General features: G+C 42.1%; 2 protein-coding genes across 3 annotated transcripts; both read right to left on the reverse strand.

Moving 5' to 3' along the window:
- Positions 1 to 4,045: 4,045 nt before the first annotated feature.
- Positions 4,046 to 8,050, reverse strand: LOC118431442 (nucleolar protein 16-like). The gene is made up of 5 exons (XM_035842681.1): positions 8,020 to 8,050; positions 7,437 to 7,609; positions 5,597 to 6,070; positions 4,670 to 4,977; positions 4,046 to 4,565 (listed from the first exon to the last, which is right to left on the reverse strand). Exons 3-5 carry the CDS (start codon positions 5,828 to 5,830, stop codon positions 4,559 to 4,561), a joined length of 549 nt encoding a protein of 182 aa, XP_035698574.1. The 5' UTR covers positions 5,831 to 6,070; positions 7,437 to 7,609; positions 8,020 to 8,050; the 3' UTR covers positions 4,046 to 4,558.
- A 745-nt stretch (positions 8,051 to 8,795) lies between these two features.
- On the reverse strand, positions 8,796 to 18,940 carry LOC118431409 (cytochrome P450 4F2-like). Of its 2 annotated transcripts, XM_035842620.1 has the most exons (13): positions 18,587 to 18,940; positions 16,450 to 16,597; positions 15,952 to 15,996; positions 15,529 to 15,656; positions 15,074 to 15,195; positions 14,111 to 14,227; positions 12,669 to 12,813; positions 12,002 to 12,192; positions 11,280 to 11,375; positions 11,117 to 11,154; positions 10,707 to 10,771; positions 10,360 to 10,442; positions 8,796 to 9,518 (listed from the first exon to the last, which is right to left on the reverse strand). In XM_035842620.1, exons 1-13 carry the CDS (start codon positions 18,770 to 18,772, stop codon positions 9,347 to 9,349), a joined length of 1,536 nt encoding a protein of 511 aa, XP_035698513.1. In that variant the 5' UTR covers positions 18,773 to 18,940; the 3' UTR covers positions 8,796 to 9,346. The 2 variants fall into 2 exon arrangements, with proteins under 2 accessions (XP_035698513.1, XP_035698512.1); XM_035842619.1 differs by lacking the exon at positions 11,280 to 11,375 and having other exon boundaries at positions 11,117 to 11,250; positions 18,587 to 18,939.
- Positions 18,941 to 19,019: the final 79 nt, after the last annotated feature.

Genomic DNA, 19,019 nt, shown 5'->3' on the forward strand with positions numbered 1-19,019 from the left:
TCCTTCCCCAGCCTACGCTCCTGTACCCCCCCACCGGTAGGAATCTGCTTGGAGATTAATTTTTGGTAGCGTTTGTTATGTTTGTATGTAGAAGGGCAGCATCAACTCGAAAACACAAGAATGAATTGTATTGATATTTCATGAAAGTCTGTATGTGGGTAGGTCTCGATGATATCTGGAAACGTTTAGATTATGCCCCACGCCCAGCGACTTCTTACAATACTGCAACAGAACTTCCAGATTTGGTATCTCCCTCGTTCACTCTTCCCTTCCTCATTCACTCGCCCACTGTGATGCCAGCAAAAGGTGCCAGCGAAACTAGACCACCAACCAACCAGACGTTCCATAACACATATATCTTCGATGGGTATGTGAAAGGTGACATCACCAAGCACAGTAGGGACATCATCTCTGGATAGTTTTTAAAAAACGCTTGCAGATAGATGTGCAAAAGTTAGGTGTGACGGGTCCTTCGGTGTAATGTAACCAGCTGCTGCCGCGCCGCGTGCCTGCGAAGCTGGTGTGTTACGCCGAAGGATGGTAATATGGGCTATATAGATACAGACATGGTATTTGACCTTAAATGGCAACATCTCTTTGCACTTACGTAATTACATGGTTATGTAAGAGATAACTACTGTATTCAAAGATGTGCGTGTAATGTGGGCGATTGATTTCAGGTGTATAAGGCAAAGAAACAGTATACAAAACTACGCAGCAGAAAAGGGTTCAGAAACTTTAAAATGCCTCCATTCGGTAGACGAAATCAATGAATCTGCCAATAAACTTCACCAAATAGGTAGAGTTTGGTTCCATCTGAATGTTGGACTGTTCGCATGGAAAATTCCAGCGGACAATGCCACAAGTTCCGCTGACACGTCATTGTCTGAGTACAATTGTTGGTCACGCCCGAAGTGAGCGGGAACAATGAAAGACGTACCTGCGGACTGATACAGGTGTGATCAAGGTGGGATTTCCTCCGACGGCTGAAAGGATTTTGCACCACGCAAGACTGGTTGAGCGGAGAAACTGGCGGCTAGAATAGTAGATACGCAACAAGGAGGTTATAGCCTTCTTCTCAAGGACGCTGAAAGGTCACTGTCCGCCGTTTGCGCTCGGAAACTCGAGGGAATTTATACAATTTGCAATTTATTCATTTGCAAATCCATGCCCATAGGCTACTCGTAATTGCAAGGGTACAGACAGTAAAAAGTAATAAGTGTCTATTCTATACAGCTATCTATATGCATGATTCTACATTCTTTTACTGGGAGGTTTGACTTCTTCTTTGGAGGCAGTGGCGGATGAAAAGCCCCACGTTTTTAATGATAAGTGGGTTCTGTGATTTTAACAGGAATGTAGTTTTTTGGAGGTCTACTAGCTGGTGAAAAGTTGGAAATATTTATAAATAGTGGTGAATTCCAGTAAAGTCTGCTGATGTTGACAGTCTTGCAGCGTGCACAAAGTCATATAAGCCGTGCACAATTCACATTTGTCATAGCGTTTGTATGGGTCTATTGCAGAACAAATCTATAAAGACAACCTTTCTCAAACTTGCTGTCGGCCTGAAGCTGTCGTGCCACGTGCGTGACAGGGACTAAAGGAGGATTATCCACTACCTGACACTTGAAGTGGCATGTTGCTTCTTCTTCGGCCCTGGTTTTAATGGGTTATTCCTTATTTCATTTTCACTAATACTACGATGTAATAAGGTTACCGTAATTCACTTTTACCATGCCAGTAGGCAAAGGGAGTTGCCCCCCCCCCCCACACACACACACTCACATGCACACTCAGAGATAACGAAAAAAAAAAAAGATCAATGATCTCCTCGGCGCTGTTATTGAAATTCTCCGTTTTAGTACTTTGTAATCCTCAAAAAACGCAAGAAATGATATTCTAATGGTGAGTTGTTCCGGCACAGGCAGCGCATCCCCGGACCCCCCTTGAAAGGCTTGCACCTACGGTAAAAAAAAAAAAACACAGAACAACACCCCCAAACAAGATCCTGGCTACGGATATTAATCATTACCAAGTGTAGTCTGAAATAGATGGCAGTTGTAGTTCATGTGTAACTGTAAGTATATATAGTCCATAGTTGCTTTGTCATCAGCTTAGCTTTCAATCGGCTATCCTTGTATTTCTCTTTTTCATCAAAACGTGTTCACTGGGTTAACTCTCACCCCCTCCCCTGATCTGCAATGATTAGTCCCTTAAATACGGAACTATTAATCAGGGTTTGACATATTCTTGCTTGCGCCTTGTGGCAACGTATCCAGTACACACGCGAAACATATTTCCGTAACCATACACCGGCTGGTTTTCCCGCTACATCCCCGTCTGGCTTACAGAGTAATAAGCCAACACTCTCACTCTTTCCGTTAAAGGGGATGGTCTATAAAGTTTCAGTTCTACCTTTGTGTCTTTCTGTATAATGACTGTTTTCTTAATTTAATCTCCTACAATTATACAACGTGTATATTGGCTGTTTATTCATAATATATGCCTAGTCATAATTAGTGTACATTTTTCATTTGCTTCCTTGCTAAAAGCTGGTGTGTTACGCCGAAGGGCGGTTATACCGGCTATATAGATACAGATATACTGAAAATAGCGGCTACTTTGATTGCTTATATTCCTTCACCGCTCCTAATAGATTGTATCTTGTACAGCTCTATAATATCGATATCTATGAATTGTAAATAAATAGAAAATAGATTAGGCTACTAAGTGCCCATGAAACAACAAAAAGTTGTTTCAAGAATAGAAATATAATTGTTGTAAATAATACAATTCCGAAAACCAACTGGTAGAAGAAAAATGTTCCACTGTCAGAAGAACTAAAAATTACACCATGCCAAAAATGAGTACAGAAACTAATTCCAATCGGAAACAGCGCCGGAACTTGAGACACGGTCCCTTGGGTAGTAGACTCATTCTGCGTTCATTTTTTGACCCGTTTACACCTTGGCGACGTCAGTGACATTTTTTGTGCGTCAGTCGGGTGACAAGACGCTTGGTCTGAAATGGAAACCACTGCTCAGACGGTGCGGCAGGCATCAAATCGTCTTACCGCTAAAGACGTCAGAGAATACACAGCAGTGAAAAAACAGTCGGCACAGATCTGCGGTATTTAGCAGGTGCTCACGTCCGGATCGGTTGCCATGGTGATCTGTTGTTTTTATACCGCAGCGGCAACCACTGGGGATGGGTTAGGATCATTGCCTGGCCGTTTATGTCGTTTTACTTTCCTTCTGACCTTTTGAGCGTGTCCACTTTGGTTTTAATTTTAGCATAACTTTAATCCTTGATATACCGCCTTGTTTTGTTCAATAGAATATAAATAGGACATGTTCTTATTACTTACAAGAGTACAGTATCAGCCATATTGTCAGAAAAGAGGTACTAGTAGTGCGTTCTTCTTATCCATATACATATCCTGCTAATTTTGTATTTTTAAAAGACTCCCCCTCAAACAAGACTAGTGGATTGATCTGCAACATTACACCTACCAACATGTAAGATGCTTTAAATGTCATTCAGACTTCATGTCGTTTGTGGACCTGACTCAAATTGCAAGCAGATCCTGTTGCATACCTTTCAAGTATCACTCTATCTTTCTTGGATCCCATCAAAGTTCTCAGACTCCGTTACTTAGAAATCTATACAGTTCTCTAAAACGATTTCTTCACATTGAAAAACATGTGGACAAACTGGCACAACTTGGGCAATAATGTTTAATGTGTCAAACCTTTTATACATATCAATCTCCCTTGTATACTTTCTATCTTATATCAACATTTAGAAAAATGCCTAAAATTTTACACTTGGCTGTTAGTTCTCTACCTGCATGATTTTCCAGAATTCCTGATCAACTTTTTTCTTAACTGAAGCCAGGTGATAAAATCATGTAACAATGAAACAGTTGCTGCATTGATATGAAAATACATTTGTACATTAAATTCTCAAAAAGATATCCAGTAATCATTACTTTACTTAGTAGATTGAGTAAGGACAGCAGTTGGGTCAAAACCTATTCTTTTTCTTTTTAATACTAAAATTACTCAGGTCTATAGAAAAACTGAAAAACATATCCTGGGTGCCATCCTAGTTAGTTTGCCTGGGCTCATGCAGACTCACTATGATGGCTATTGAAAAAAATGAAGTAAAGGCAGTTTTCTGACCACTCCCAGTCCATTGTATTAAATGGCAGAACCCTTTTATGAAGACATTGCTGTTTCCTTTTGTTTGAGATATTCTTAGCCTCCATATAGAAAGACTGGAAAATATATCCTTGGTACCATCCTATAGTTAGTTTACTAGGGCTCCTAGTGAAGACTAAATATGATGCCTACAGAAACAAAAGCATTTTTCTGACTATCCCCTGTCCATATCATATCAAATGGTATAACAGTTCATGAAGACATTTATATTCCTTTTGTCTGAGATATTCCTGATCTCCATATAGAAAAACTGGAAAATATATCCTTGGTACCATCCTAGTTAGTTCACCTGGGTTCCTGTTCACTATGATGCCTATATTAAATGGTACGACAGTTCATGAAGTCATTGCTGTTTCCTTTAGTCTGAGATACTCCTGGTACTTTAAAGGCAGTTTTCTGACTATTCCCTGTGCATTTTTTTCATTGGTGTAACCCTCCATTATGAAGTCATTGCTGTTTCCTTCTGTTTGAGATACTCCTGGTACTGTTCAGGGATGGACTTGAACCTGGTGATCTTCCTGCGGATCTGTTTGGGCGTGTCCTGGTAGTAGTTCTTCACGTCCCTCGCCATGGCGACGTAATCCTCGCCGTACTTGTCCATCATGTACGTGCAGTACCGGACCATCTCCGAGGACAGGCGCGGCGCGCCCTCCTGCAGGGTGTTGGCTTCCTGCTCTAGCTGTCGCATTACGTGAAGCTTCTTCGCTTTCTTGGACTTCTTGGGAGGAGAAACGTCCACTTCCATCCCTTCATCCTGAAATAAAAACAAACAAGTGTGAACGGTTGGCTGAGGTCTCCTTCTCCACACATTTCTACTTAACTCTCTCAATGGATCGACTTCGCCGGTAAGCATCGCTCTGGAACTCCTCCGTAAGTGTGAACGGTTGGCTGAGGTCTCCTTCTCCACACATTTCTACTAAAAACAAACACAGGCTTACTTGTGATCATGCACTTGTTAGGCATGTGTGTCAGTCTCTTTAGCTTTTCGGTCTTTTCATTCTTGACCATGGAAGCGACAGAGACAGCTGAGTGAAGCCAAAAAGGCTGGCATTCAGGTTAGGTCTTTTGTGGCTGGGTTTGAGAATTTTTGCATGGGCAACAAGCACCTCTTAGCAGTTCAAAACAGAACTGCAGTTTTCTTGAAATAGACATGCTTATGCTTATCTTGACTACCATTATCTCTTCTATAGAACATCCTCCTGTGTCCATAAACAAAAACTGCAAACTGCATCATCATTTACACATAAAAAATCCTAACTCACAGCTTTCAAACATGATACCTACTACAGTAGGCTTGCACTGAAATGATACACAATATTGACACATTCATATATTTGCCACATTTACCATAAACTGAGGGTTTTTACACACACCTGGTAGACTTTGGGCATCATGTCCCTGGTCTTGGGCAGTGGAATAGTCTTGTTGACGTCATGTGACAGGCCCATGTCTCTCAGGTTCTGGCCGACAGACTTGCGATCGTCCCACGCCGCCTCCACGCCACGGTGTCCGATCTTCACCTTCTTCTTAGACTTCTTCCACTGCCGTTTCCTGTTCTTGGAGTAGTCAAACTTCTTCCTGCCTCTCTGCTTCTTTGTCTTGGCCATGTTGATTTTCCTAAGCTACCCTCTGCTTGCAACTTCTCCCGAAATTTTTCTCTGTCAATAATCAAAATATTTTCCTAAACCTTCTAAGAAGTTAGATTAAAGTACTTAGTCGTAAGAATGTTTTGTCAATTTTTCAGAAGATGTCAGTCCTAAGCAACTTGCTATTGCTTTTTTGTAATAAATCCAGAGAGGTGCTTAGCATAGACCACCCAGCTTTGTCTCCAGAAACTTCTGGCCTTTCTGAAAGAGAGAACAAGATGTTAGTTTCGTAGTTACCCGTAGTTACCCAGATTTATTACTGTTGAAATGTGACTTGAAAAAAAGTATGTGAGCGACTGCTTAAGAAGAAACATTGTTGACTGATGCAGGCAGAGACTGTAGATGCTCAATACTTTGCATTCCACTGTTGGGTAAGTATTGTGCATGTTGTTCAATGTCACGTCAGAGAGAAGAACAGATTTCATGCAAAAGTATGCATCCAAACCCCCTGTAGTCTTTGCATCCTTGGAACTCAAGACAGAGTTTTCCTTTGATAGAATCCTGGAGATAAACAGAACCTAGCCTGTCTTCTGCTGTCTGTGATACTGTTTCGCCAGAAGCTACGAGGGGCGTTCAATAAGTAATAACTCTAACCCACTTCCAGTTGTTTGATCTAGATGAAATTTTGCATGTGTAATGATTCATATCTCTATAGTTTATGTTTGAAAAAAGAACTCTGAACTAATTGTGGTTTCTGACTTACTGGTGTTTGAACTGAGTTAGGTGTGAAATGGACCAGGTTGAAAAGGAGCCAGTTGAGTGTCGCGCAGTGATCCGGTTTTTGTATTTGAAAGGACGCACACCAAAGGAGACTTTTGATGAAATTAAAGAAACTTATGGTGATGATGCCCCATCATATGACCTTGTAAAACGCTGGCATCCTGAATTCAAACATGGCCGGAAGTCTGTGGAAACAGCTCCCAGACCTGGTCGTTCCTCTTCTGCCATTGATGAGGCATCTGTTGGAGGACCAACCTGGGGTGACCTACAAAAACGGTGTCTAGAGCTGCATCAAACAATGGGAGAAATGCATAACTCTGGGTGGTTCCTATGAAGAAAAAGACTAATAACTGTGCCAAGTTTCATTAATCTCCTGCTATGGGAAATGAGACAGAGTTATTACTTATTGAACGCCCCTCGTACGAGCACAATTTAGTCAGGCTACACAAAATCCTACATCTGCCTGAACTTCTTCCCTCTCCATACTAAAGTAGCCCTTTGGCACCAGATTTGTACTAACGGTACCGTGGTAGTTACTGTTACAAGAAGTAAGATAGCCGTTAACACCCCTACAGTCTCTGTGAACTTAGACTAGTCCAAGACATGCATATCAAGCAGGATGTGGTCAGATACCAACCCTTGAAAGACATTCGATCTCTTTCCCAACAGACCCTGGATTGAGCACACGGCAGGATTGTACTCTACTAACACTTTACTGAATACATAGTCTAGTAGTACATACAGTCTCTGCCTGAATCTTTACAAGAACCACCAACGGGTGAAACAGTTACATGGTTTGGCAGCGGGGAAAGGATTAAAGACAATCCATCCCAGGAAATCCACTGACCTTGAGCTGGAACTCTCTCTGTTCAGGGTCGTCCTGGTGCATGTGTTTGCGGAACTCCTGCTGGATGCTGGCCCTGTAGAAGTCCTGGTCGGTGTACTGAAGGTAACGGCCTTGTCTCAGCAGCTTCTTATACAGACTCAGTACGGCAGAGCGGGACCACGGCATGGTGTTAGCTGGGGGAATTACAAACTGGACAGGTCAACTTGAAAGGAAACCTATAATTTTTAAAATTCAACGTGACACATCCGTATTATCATATAGCTATTCGTGAGTCAGTAACTCTTGTAGCCTTCTGGAAGGTTTGATACAAAAGACTACAAGCAAAAGACGCCCTCAAAGAGTCGCCACGACTTGAATTTGTCCATACTCTTCCTCGCACGGGCAAACAGTCACCAACAAAATATACGATGAAATCGCCCCCCCTCCCCCTTGTCGCACCAAAATATCATTTCAAACCCAAACTGATCAAGCGACGACGAAAATATCTCGCTTAATTACAAAAGTGACATGTAAGAAGTCAGCATCATGTTAAAATGTAAAGACGTACCGCGTAAAAAGCTAAATAAAGCGGGTTTTCCCTTACCACATGGTCGTCATGTCCCAACATTGCAATGCCAAAGGTCAACGGGTTTGCCAACTTGAAAATAGGGGGTTAAAATACACCCTGTCATTCCAATCAACCACGTGTCAATGGGGACATCTAGCGATTTAAATCTGCTTTGCAGCCAGGGTGAGTGTCACGGGTAATGAAGCCTCTTCACGATATCGGGCCCTCCTTACCATATATGGTAAATGAGCCTATTTGTCAGGGTGGCCCATGACAGCAGTTATTACTGCAATAATATCTTTGACTGCTAGATGACGCTTTTGAACCGTGTGTTTTGAATGCATGCACTCTGTTGTTTGCTTGAATGATGCTATAAATCAAATTCACCTGATCGTAGGTATAGTTTATGTATTTATCAAAACGCAAAATAGAGACATTTCATACTACGCTGTTACATTTTCCTAATATTAATATCAAAGAAACAGGAACACTTTGAGGAGAATGCCGCAGGTAGAATATACAGGATGCCCGGTTGTTTCTGAGGTTATTTTTGTTTTGGACTACAAGCCAATTTTGCATGATGTAGTACGTACGGCGGGGATGGTATTTTCTTGCAGTTCGACTTCTTTCAGTAATAAAAAAATAAAGCGTGACCATAGATTCCAATCTGTAACTATTAAGGCTATACTAAAGAACTTTCAACAAAACAAGTCATAAAATATGTGAGCAGTTTAATGATGTTTGTCTTACAGCATACCTGAGTGCACATTTTGTTCTCTTATCAATAAGAAACATGACTCTTCTAGGCACCCTTAACTTAACTTAATGGGCATCTTTATTCCTTTATTCTTAAAAATACAGCCAACAATTGGACACTGTTCTCAGTATATCGCTCTAATGTTATAATATATATACAGCTTTTTATTTGGCATGAAACTACCTTAAACTTTCCTGGCATAAACTTCACACATTTCTTTCTTAAAGCAATTGTCATCTCAGTGATGATATAGTGTCAGTATGTAAACTTTGAAATCACTTTTAATTCTAATTCCCTGCCTCTATATAAGAAGATTTAAGGGAGATTAATATCATCTTTATTACATTAAAAGCAATTTATATGTACATTGTATTGGCAGTTCCCAATCTCTAGCTGCTTGTGCGTATAGCTGTCGACATCATAACCCTGAAATCAACCTGAATTATCATATTCTTTTATGGGAGACTAATATCTTTATTACATTGAAAGCAAATGCACAAATACATCATATTGGCAGTTCCCAATCTCTAACTGCTTGTGCGTATAGCTTTATTACATAACAACCCTGAAATCAACCCAGAATTGTCATTTCTACTTCCCCTCCTCTCAGTCTAAAGGAGTGACTTTAAGAAATAGTCCAGGATCTGCCGCCTTCAGCACCAGGGACATGACACCCTTGGCCACGTGGTTCTCATCCACAGACAGTCGAAAACTCTGCACAATGAGGGCCACTGCAGTCTTCAACTCATTCATGGCAAAGTGCTGGCCAATACAGTTCCTGGGAGGACACATGCAGACAGTACAGTATTGTATATCACATGGTAACAAAACATAAAAAAACATGATACTCAGTTTCTTCATCTACATGTGTAGACAAAACAACAATTGATATGACTGCCATGGATCCTATTCCGTGATATACAATTTATTCATGGCAACGTGCTGGCCAATACTGTAAGTTCATGGGAGGTCACATACAGACAACACAGTTGTGCTTGTATATGGTAACAAAGACAAAGCATAGATAAAAAAACCCTCAAGAGCTTACAGTTACAGGTATCAAAAAACATGATACATGTAGACAAAACAACAATATGGCTGCCATGGATCATTTTCCAGGATATACAATTTATTCATGGCAACGTGCTGGCCAATACAGTTCATGGGAGGACACATACAGACAGTACATTTGTTATTGTATATCATACGGTAACAAAGTTCAGTTCAGTTTTACTGGTAAGGAAACTTCATGAGCTACATGTTTAGACAAAATATGACTGCCATGGACTATTTCCGCACTAAACATCCCTGGCAAAGTGCTGGCTGATACAGTGCCTAGGAGGACACATGCAGACAGTACAGTTGTTATTGTATAACATACAGTGACAAAGTTCAGTTCTGTTCCATTTTACTGGTAAGAAAACTTCAAGAGATCACTGGTATCAAAAAAACATGATACTTCTCTTCATCTACATGTGTAGACATAACAACTATATTGCTGCCATGGATCATTTTCCCCCATACCCGATGAACAATCCATTCATGTATGCATTCATTCATTAAATTTGCAAGGGGAAAGAAAAGTTGTAGACAGTTACAGAGGCATCAACAGAAGTTACCTGGGTCCTGCTGAGAAGGGAATGAAGGCGTGGCTGTGACGACCCTTACAGTTCTCTGGGAGGAACCGGGATGGGTCGTACACCTGAGGAAACAACATGCAATCAGTGGGAAAAGATTTTAAGGTTGACACTCGTTTCGCCATCTTGACACACTGTTCTTTTAGAGGAAAACATTAGAGAGTGTAGAGTGGACTCAACATTCCTCAGCTAACCAACATCTATTCCACCACAGGCAGCTGGAGCTAATGGAGTGATTCTTTTTTACTTTTATTTCTTGACACTACCTTCTAACAAACGAGTGATCTACCATATAGTCTCAAAATTATAGAATCTTTAAGTTAGCAAACCTTTGGATCCCTCCAGACATGTGGATTGTGGTGGATGTTCCAGACAGAGATCCCAACTAAACTACCTGGTACAAAATAGAAAACACAAAATCATTATCTTTTTGTACATCAAATTTACATTAAACTGTAATCATGAACAACAGACAATTGAAACGTGATTACATTATAGATCACAGATATTAACTGTTACTTCCTCCATGCTTTCTATGATCAACGAAAGATCTCAAAATAAATTTAGTTTTGGGATAGTCATGCATCTGTCCTACAACGTTTTGCTGTCGTTGTTATGGAATGGCTGACTTAGATCGTTGATGGCAGTTGGTTGTGTCAAAATCCTACATCAACATAATCACACAACAATTTTTGGCAAAGATGACAGCTGTACTGTGAGTTTAAGTGATTGGTCTGACCTGGTGGAAGGGATTTTCCATCAGGGAAGGTGACGGACTTAGTGAGTTTCCTGGCTATAGAAGGGACTGCAGTGTGGAGTCTCAGACTCTCCTTTATACACACAGTGATGTAGGGTAGGTGGGACAGGTCGGTACTGTAGAGACAGGGAAATGTTAGATAGACTTGGTGAGTTTCCTGGCTATAGAAGGGACTGCAGTGTGGAGTCTCAGACTCTCCTTTATACACACAGTGATGTAGGGTAGGTGGGACAGGTCTGTACTGTAGAGACACATGAGGGAAATGTTAGATAGACTTGGTGAGTTTCCTGGCTATAGAAGGGACTGCAGTGTGGAGTCTCAGACTCTCCTTTATGCACACAGTGATGTAGGGTAGGTGGGACAGGTCTGTACTGAAGGAACAAGATAAATGTTTAGTTGTATATCAGAAAGGTAAAAGTTAAGTAGTTCCTAAGCCTTTTTCAGGTTGAAGGATCAGTGGATTGACTTGGCCATGGGAGGGTTAAAATGGTACATGCTGCTCTTCTGCTCAGCACTCAGCATTTGGAAAATAGCATGGTACTTGAACACTCAGACTACTGCCAGTACTAGTGGACTGCTGCTGTAGTGATTGCACAAAGTTGTGTGGCCCACGGGCTACTGAAACGGAAATAGGTGCCACCATATGCACCATCTGGTGCAGGAAGATCTTTATTTATAACTTTAACTTTTTTTAAATCCACAAAACCAACCCTGTACCCCACCCATTCACCACAGATCTCCCCTGTTACTTCAATGTAAAAACATACTTTGTAAAATCCTCACCAAGGGTGCTGTAATACACCATATGACTCTACTACTACTACTACTCCTCGGAAGGGTAATGAAATATGAAGAAATTGAACCCACCCAGTGACCACAGATCTGCCCTGTAGCACACTGCGAGCCTCCTGTCGACATCGCTCCTGGTGCTCCGGGTGGCGCGCCAGGTTGTACAGCGTCCACGACAGCCCGCTAGCCGTGGTGTCGTGGCCCTCGAACATGAACGTGTCCACCTCGTCACGGATCTCAACATCGCTCAGACCGTTTCCATCTTCATCCTGTTAAACAACATTGATACGTCAAGTAAAAAAAAACACCCTGTTTTACAAAAAACTACTGGTGGTATTGTTGTGAAAATTTACATTGTCATTGTTGCCTACAGTAAGGCTTCTGATGTTGCGTTACCAATCACAGCCCTAAAACAGTGCTGCTGGGGATTCTCTTTTTTCTCTTTCTTTTGTAGATTCAATAACATATGGGTCCCTGTCAGATCAAAAATGTTATGTAAGCGGATGGATCCCCAAAAACCTTCATTTTCCCTTACAATCACTTCAAAATGATAGCCTGGTATCCAGCCGTATTATAGCTCCCGAGTCTCTTCTGTCCTCTCCGCAAATACATATTTGCGGAGAGGACATATTTGCAGAGAGGACAGAAGAGACTTGGGAGCTATAATAAGGTTGGATACCAGGCTAGCAAAATGATCCTCTTCTTTCCTCGTACAAAGGACTCTAAATAAAGACATTTTCTTGACCTTTGTCTTGAGCAAGATATCCAGGAAGTCCAGGTACTTCCTCCTCTGGCCCGAGTCCTGCACTTGCTCCTTTTTCAGGGCCTCACGCCGATCTCTGATCACGCTCTCAGAATGTTGGTGCACCACCTTACACAGCTTCCAGAACCTACGGAACACAGACATTTTCTGGTATTCTGTGTCTTAATTGATAATATCTTTTCCTCCGTTCTAGTATTAACATCCCTCACTGTGATTTCCCTGCAATGACCTCTGTAACACTGTCAACTAGCTTTGACATAATTGTTGATCACCAGAACATCACCGCATTTAAATTGCCAGAGACTCAAGCAAATCTCCCCATTACATTGAACAAGGTTAGAAATCTGGAACCTGTATCACATTCATATTTAGTTGCACTCAAGGCTCAATGAAATCAGCACAACAGAGGCGGTGGCAGCAAATTTCGTATGGGGGGGCGAACTTTACTGACAGAATTTTGCAGCACATCCTAGGGGGGTCCGGGGACATGCTCCCCCGGGAAAATTTGAAATCTTGACCCTCTAAAATGCCATTTCCTGCGTTTTGACGGGCAAATTTTGCTGCCAGACTAAGCTAAGTTTGATGGCAATTCTGTAAGAAAGACACATGGTCTTTAGTAGCGAGGGCCGCCGGATGCCCCAAAAATATTTTCATGATTTCGAGTACCGAAGGTGCGAGCTGTCGCAAGGTTGGTCTGCGGAAATTTCGAAATCTGCACTTTGCCATTTTCTGTATTTTTAGGGACAAATTTTGCTGGCAGACTATGCTAAATCTATTGCCATTTTTGTCAAAGAAAGAAATTGTTTGAGGGCGATGATCCACACAAATTTTCGCCATGTCGTTATGAGCGCCCGAGGCGCAAGTTATCGCTAGGGAGGTCCGGAGAAAATTTTGACCGTCCGAAACGTCATTTCCTGCATTTGGGGGCCACATTTTGCTTGTAAACTAAGCTATTAAAGTACGATAGTTAGATTCAGTTTAAAATATTTTTGAGAGCGACACTCCCGCAACATATTGTCCTGCGCCGAAGACGCGGGCCGTCACAAGGGAGGTCTGGCAAAATTTTGAAATCGGGACTCTCTGAAACGCCATTTCTTGCATTTTCGGGGGTAAATTTTGCCATTAGACTAGCTTGATTTAATGAAATTTCCATCATCAAAAAAACAAAAAAGGTTTCAGCTTGCTTTTCTGGGGGGGCGACGCCCCCCCAACATATTTTCCGGGGGGGGCAGCCGCCCCCCCTGCCCCCCCGGTGCCGCCGCCACTGCACAATAACAACATCTGTATGCAAAGCAAGTATATTTCCCTACCAACTTTTCAGTAATTTACAGGTGAAAATTACAGTAAAATGGATAATTTTGAAATACCCCCTGATCATGAACTGTGTGGTAGAGAAGCTTAGAGAGCCCTTGGACTGTACCAACCTGTATCCCATAGGGGTGAGGTAGTAGATCAGATCACTGTGCAGAGGGAAGAGGTGGAAACGCTGTAGAGCTAACTTGGTCAGGGAAAATACAGCAGCAATATACGAGTTCTGTTTTCTGAAAAGTAAAGAAAACAGTTGTATAGTAAAAGTTCTTACAATGGCAACAACATGGTAAAAGTCTGCTTGGTTGTGTAACTTTTATTTTAACATGTATGCCCAAGATGACCTCCATGAAAACAGATAAGATGTGAACAGGTAGTCACTATAGAAGAGTGTCAACAGGAAAAGTATCCAATGAACCAAAGTGGTCACATTGGCCAGATGGTCTTTATGTACAGATGGTTGCTTTAAGCTAAGAAGTTTGACTGCACTTGCGCTTTTATATTGTTTATAATGTTGTTGTATCAGAAGACAATGGTGCTGCCTGCAGACAGGGTTTTAAGGTGACCCGTCTGCCTGGCCTGCACGTGACTTTTTAAGGTGAAGGAGGGTTGTGCACTTCCTTCTCCACCCTCTCGTCCACTGGCGCACTAGTCCTACAGGGGCAACTGTATGCAACTTGTAAGACGGCCCCAGCAGATACAGGTTTGTTGTTTGGAGTTTCCGTCTCCTAGGAGGACTTCCGACCAAGGATGCAAGGGGTTCCTCCTACCCCTGACTCGTGTGTCATGGCGGGTGCATCATGCCTGAACATGCCCCTAAGGCCTACCACTGCCACAAAGGCCTGTCACTGCCACTAGCCGCAGCTAGGTACTCATTCACACCTGAGTTAAGAGAGGAAAGTCGTGTAAAGTGCCTTTCCCAAGGGCACAAGATCGGTGACACGGCAGCCGGATTCGAACTCAAGACCTCTTGGTATTGTATAGAATATACACAACTAGTAAACATGCATACTTCTCAACCCTACCATCGAAGGAACCATCCACCTCCACCACCCCGTAAACGTAATGACGTGTCCCACCTGTCCACCTGACAGTTACTCTCCACTGTGAGCGCACACTTCAGCATACTGTCCAGCGTCATCAGACTCACATGCTCAAACACGTCGATGGATGCACCTGCACCAAGCTGCCTCCACTTGGCCTGTTACAAACAAATGGAACAATTTACAAACTGAAATCTGTAAATTGAAATGTTAAATATTTCCTATTATTTTGTGGCACTGTGTTGTCAAGGGAATTTCATTACTTGTGTCTTTTTTACTCACTTGTATTGTCAGCTTTGGTCACATTAGTGTTCAATCTTTGAATGAAGGATGCATATGATACCAAACATGGTATCAATGCAATGGATGATAAACTTAAGCTTTCCAATAGATACACAATCTAGGAAAATGGGTGCTCAGGAATAGTATGCTATCCAGAATTCAAATAATATATCCAAGTATTTGATTTGGGAAGCAGAAATTAGTGTCACCATCATGATGTTAGTTGAGTCGGAGAAAAGATGCGTGTACGGTTGTAGCACGCCGAAATGGAATGCTGGCGTCAGAAGGCGTCGGTTACGGAACCATTTCTGTCCGTGGCTGACCAGGAGGCCATCACCTGAAAAAAAGAGAGAGAGATGAAGACCATGTTTCCAACGTCCAATGGAAATTCTCTTTCAAGCCTTCAAGTATAGAATACAAAATGTAAATGCAAACATCAGCTGTTGACAACTACATCTGGAACACAAATTCTCTGTATAGCACTGTTCCATGTTAAATGTGTTGTAACTTAATGTAGCCAGCAATTCTAATGTTTGCTCTCTCTGAGTCATATAAACTTCCTTCCGTTTTGTATAACTATAAGAGTTATCACTGTAAATTTGATAGTTTGATGTACGATATTTTGTACCTACCAATCCACGGCTTGATGAACCTGTAGACAAACTCATCCTTTGGTTCTGAAAAACAGCGTTAAAAGATAATTAATTCGGTGTAATTATCTATTAAAGATTGGCCCGCCTGACCAATCCTACCAATTAGAATAGCCCCATGCTAGATAAAGGAACTTTCACATCATGGCTCTAGCCAGCGTCCATTTTTCCGTCAATTGACGGAAATTTGCTACGTGTGATGGAAATCCGTCAACCTTGACGGACAAAAAATCTTGTTGGAAGCTACAGGCGGCTTGGGGACGCTGTCCACGGTCGGAAAGTTTGTTTTGCTATTGTTATGATTGTTGACATAGTGTGTCGGCGCCCTTTTGCATACGATAATCTAATTAAAAACCCGTTTTTCAAGGTCTCAGTTCCGTCGTTCTATCCCAATTTTCGCGGTTTTTGCAACAATGGGAATTGGCTGACGGAAAAAAATTTCGAGCTGGCTAGAGCCCTGTTTCACACCCAGTGTTGTACCTGTTGTTGCCAGGATGGTTTTGGCGTACTCTGGGTGGGTGACGTTCAGGTACCCGACCGGACCGAACCAGACAGGATAGCCGTACACATACTCCGCTGCCATGTCGTCCGCCCACTGCAGGCCTCCGGTTTCATCTGGTGGCTCAAACTGAAAACACGGGGCTCGGAATTAGTTTTTCTCTTGCAGAGCTTTTCCTTAACTAAGACATGCAGTTTCTAATAGCTACTGGGGTCTGAAATTGCCTTACTGGTTTAAAACCAAGGAGCTTTTATCAGATACGCTTTTATCAGATAAAAGCTCCTTGTTTAAAACTAAGGAGGCAGATGTATTAAAGAATTCCTGGCCTGCTTTCCCCACAACTGAAACAGGTCTGCTTGGAGAATAAGACTGCTTGTCAACATCTGACATTCGTCTAAGCAAAAAAATCAGCACTGAGTTTGCATGCAGTCAAAGAAATTCCTAGGCCAGGTGGTTTCATTCCTATTCCAGCTTTTGATACTATCTTATGGCAGCATATGCTACCAATTTTTCAATTTCAACTTTATTGCAGGCTCTTGGCCCATATCACATAAAAACATACGATACAACAATACACATACACTTTATGTACAATAAAAAAGTTAAATTAGCCTGGGCTTTTGAAAACAAGATTCACATAGTGTGTCCAGAATTTGCTATGCAAGAAGGCATCTGAGTGGTTTAACCGGGAGATAATGTTGTTTGTAGATGTGGCGATGCGTTGAACAAATGCATGCGTTAGTTTCCTCCTTCTAGCTACAAAAGTATCAATCCCATGTGTCACAAACATTTGGCTGGCACTATCTCTCGTTCGATAACCTAACACAATCCTAAGAGCATTGTTATAGGCTACGCGTAGCCTGCGAATCGTACCCAAGTTATACTGACACCATAGCTGAGCGCAATATATCGAGGAACAATATGCATCAAAAAGGACGCGCTTCACTCCAGGAGAGGCGAATCGGAATTTTCGTATCAAGGAATTGGCTTTGGTATAGAACCCTCTGACATGATAGCGAATTGACTCATCATCAGACAGGTCAGAGGTAATCTGGTTACCCAGATAGTTCACAGATGTAACGTACTGCAATTCCGTGCCATAAAGGGTGACTGAAGGAGGCGGTCCGTGCAATTTGAGTCTACCACATGGAAAATATACACATTGGCTCTTGCTTTTGCTGAACACTATATGGTTTTCAGAGCCAAAACGTTCACATAAAGACATTAGCTTTTGCAGACCTTTAACAGATGGGCAGATAATACATATGTCATCAGCGTATAACAGATGGTTCACAATGACATTTCCGATGTAGCAACCAACACCAGAGCAATTCAGCTCAACACTCAGGTCAGAGACATAGACGTTGAACAGAAAAGGAGATATCAGGCTACCTTGTGGCACTCCGTTAGTGGCAGTAAATTTGTCAGAAAGGACATTGCCCCAGCGTACTCTAAAGGTCAAAACATTATACCAGGCTACAAGTAAACGTATCAAGTAAAGTGGTACATTTCTGTCGATCATTTTCTTAAATAACAGCCAGTGATTAACACGATCGAAGGCCTTAGAGGCGTCTAGGAAGGCCACAAATACAGGAGAGCCCCGTTTCTGGTAGTAACGGATTACCTCCTTCAAGGCAAATACACAAAGGTCTGTGCCATGCTGTTTTTTAAAACCAAACTGGTTATCCGGAGAGTGTAAAAATTCATCTAGACTACCATAGGATCTGCTTGGAGGTTATGAACGTCATGTTGCAGTGAACTGCTTAACGTTAATAGCAAGTGTGATTTTCCTTTTTAAGTTTAAATGTTTACAAATTACTAGTAGGTTAAATGCTACACGGTCAATTCAAAACACCAGATACTCAAGACGTCATCACACAATACCCTGACTGCACCCCTAAGACCCAGCCCCTCTGGGTTGATACTGAGTGGTGCATAACTTGGGTTTACAGAAAAGGCTGGGCTGTCTACCTGGGCTTTTGTCCCAATGGGCTTTCGTTGGTCCAAGTAGCCTGATGTGATAGCCAGCCCAGGTAGACAGCTCAGCCTTTTCCGTAAACCCGCACGACTTTATACAACTCATCAATGATCATCCATACCAGGCAACTGCATCCTCACCTTATGCACGTGTCCCAGTAGCCAGTGTCGTGGAGGTCCGGGAAACTTCTCCAGAACTAGCGCATCTTCTCGCTGTTTCCTCACCAAAGTTACGAGTTTTACCGCTATGAGAACCAAGAAGACCCACAAACTAGCGGTGACCGTACCTCCAGAGAATACCGTGATTTCTGTCGCCATAAACATCATTTTACAGCTTCAAATCCCTGTTCCTGCAATGTTGTCAATTTGGGTATCTTAAATGTTATCACCGTGTGACTTTTGATCACATTTTCTTCACACCAGTTACTTTTATGCAAAGCGGCAAATCCAAACAATTTTCGTAAAGCTGGGCAAAGTCCAACATACTGAGTTGGAACGTACCATAGGGGGAAGGTTAGACACTTTATATTTTCAGAAAACTGATAGCGAGAATCTGCCTCTTTCAAGTTATGCT

The sequence above is a fragment of the Branchiostoma floridae genome, chromosome 15 (genome assembly GCF_000003815.2).
Source record: "Branchiostoma floridae strain S238N-H82 chromosome 15, Bfl_VNyyK, whole genome shotgun sequence".
NCBI lineage: Eukaryota > Metazoa > Chordata > Leptocardii > Amphioxiformes > Branchiostomatidae > Branchiostoma > Branchiostoma floridae.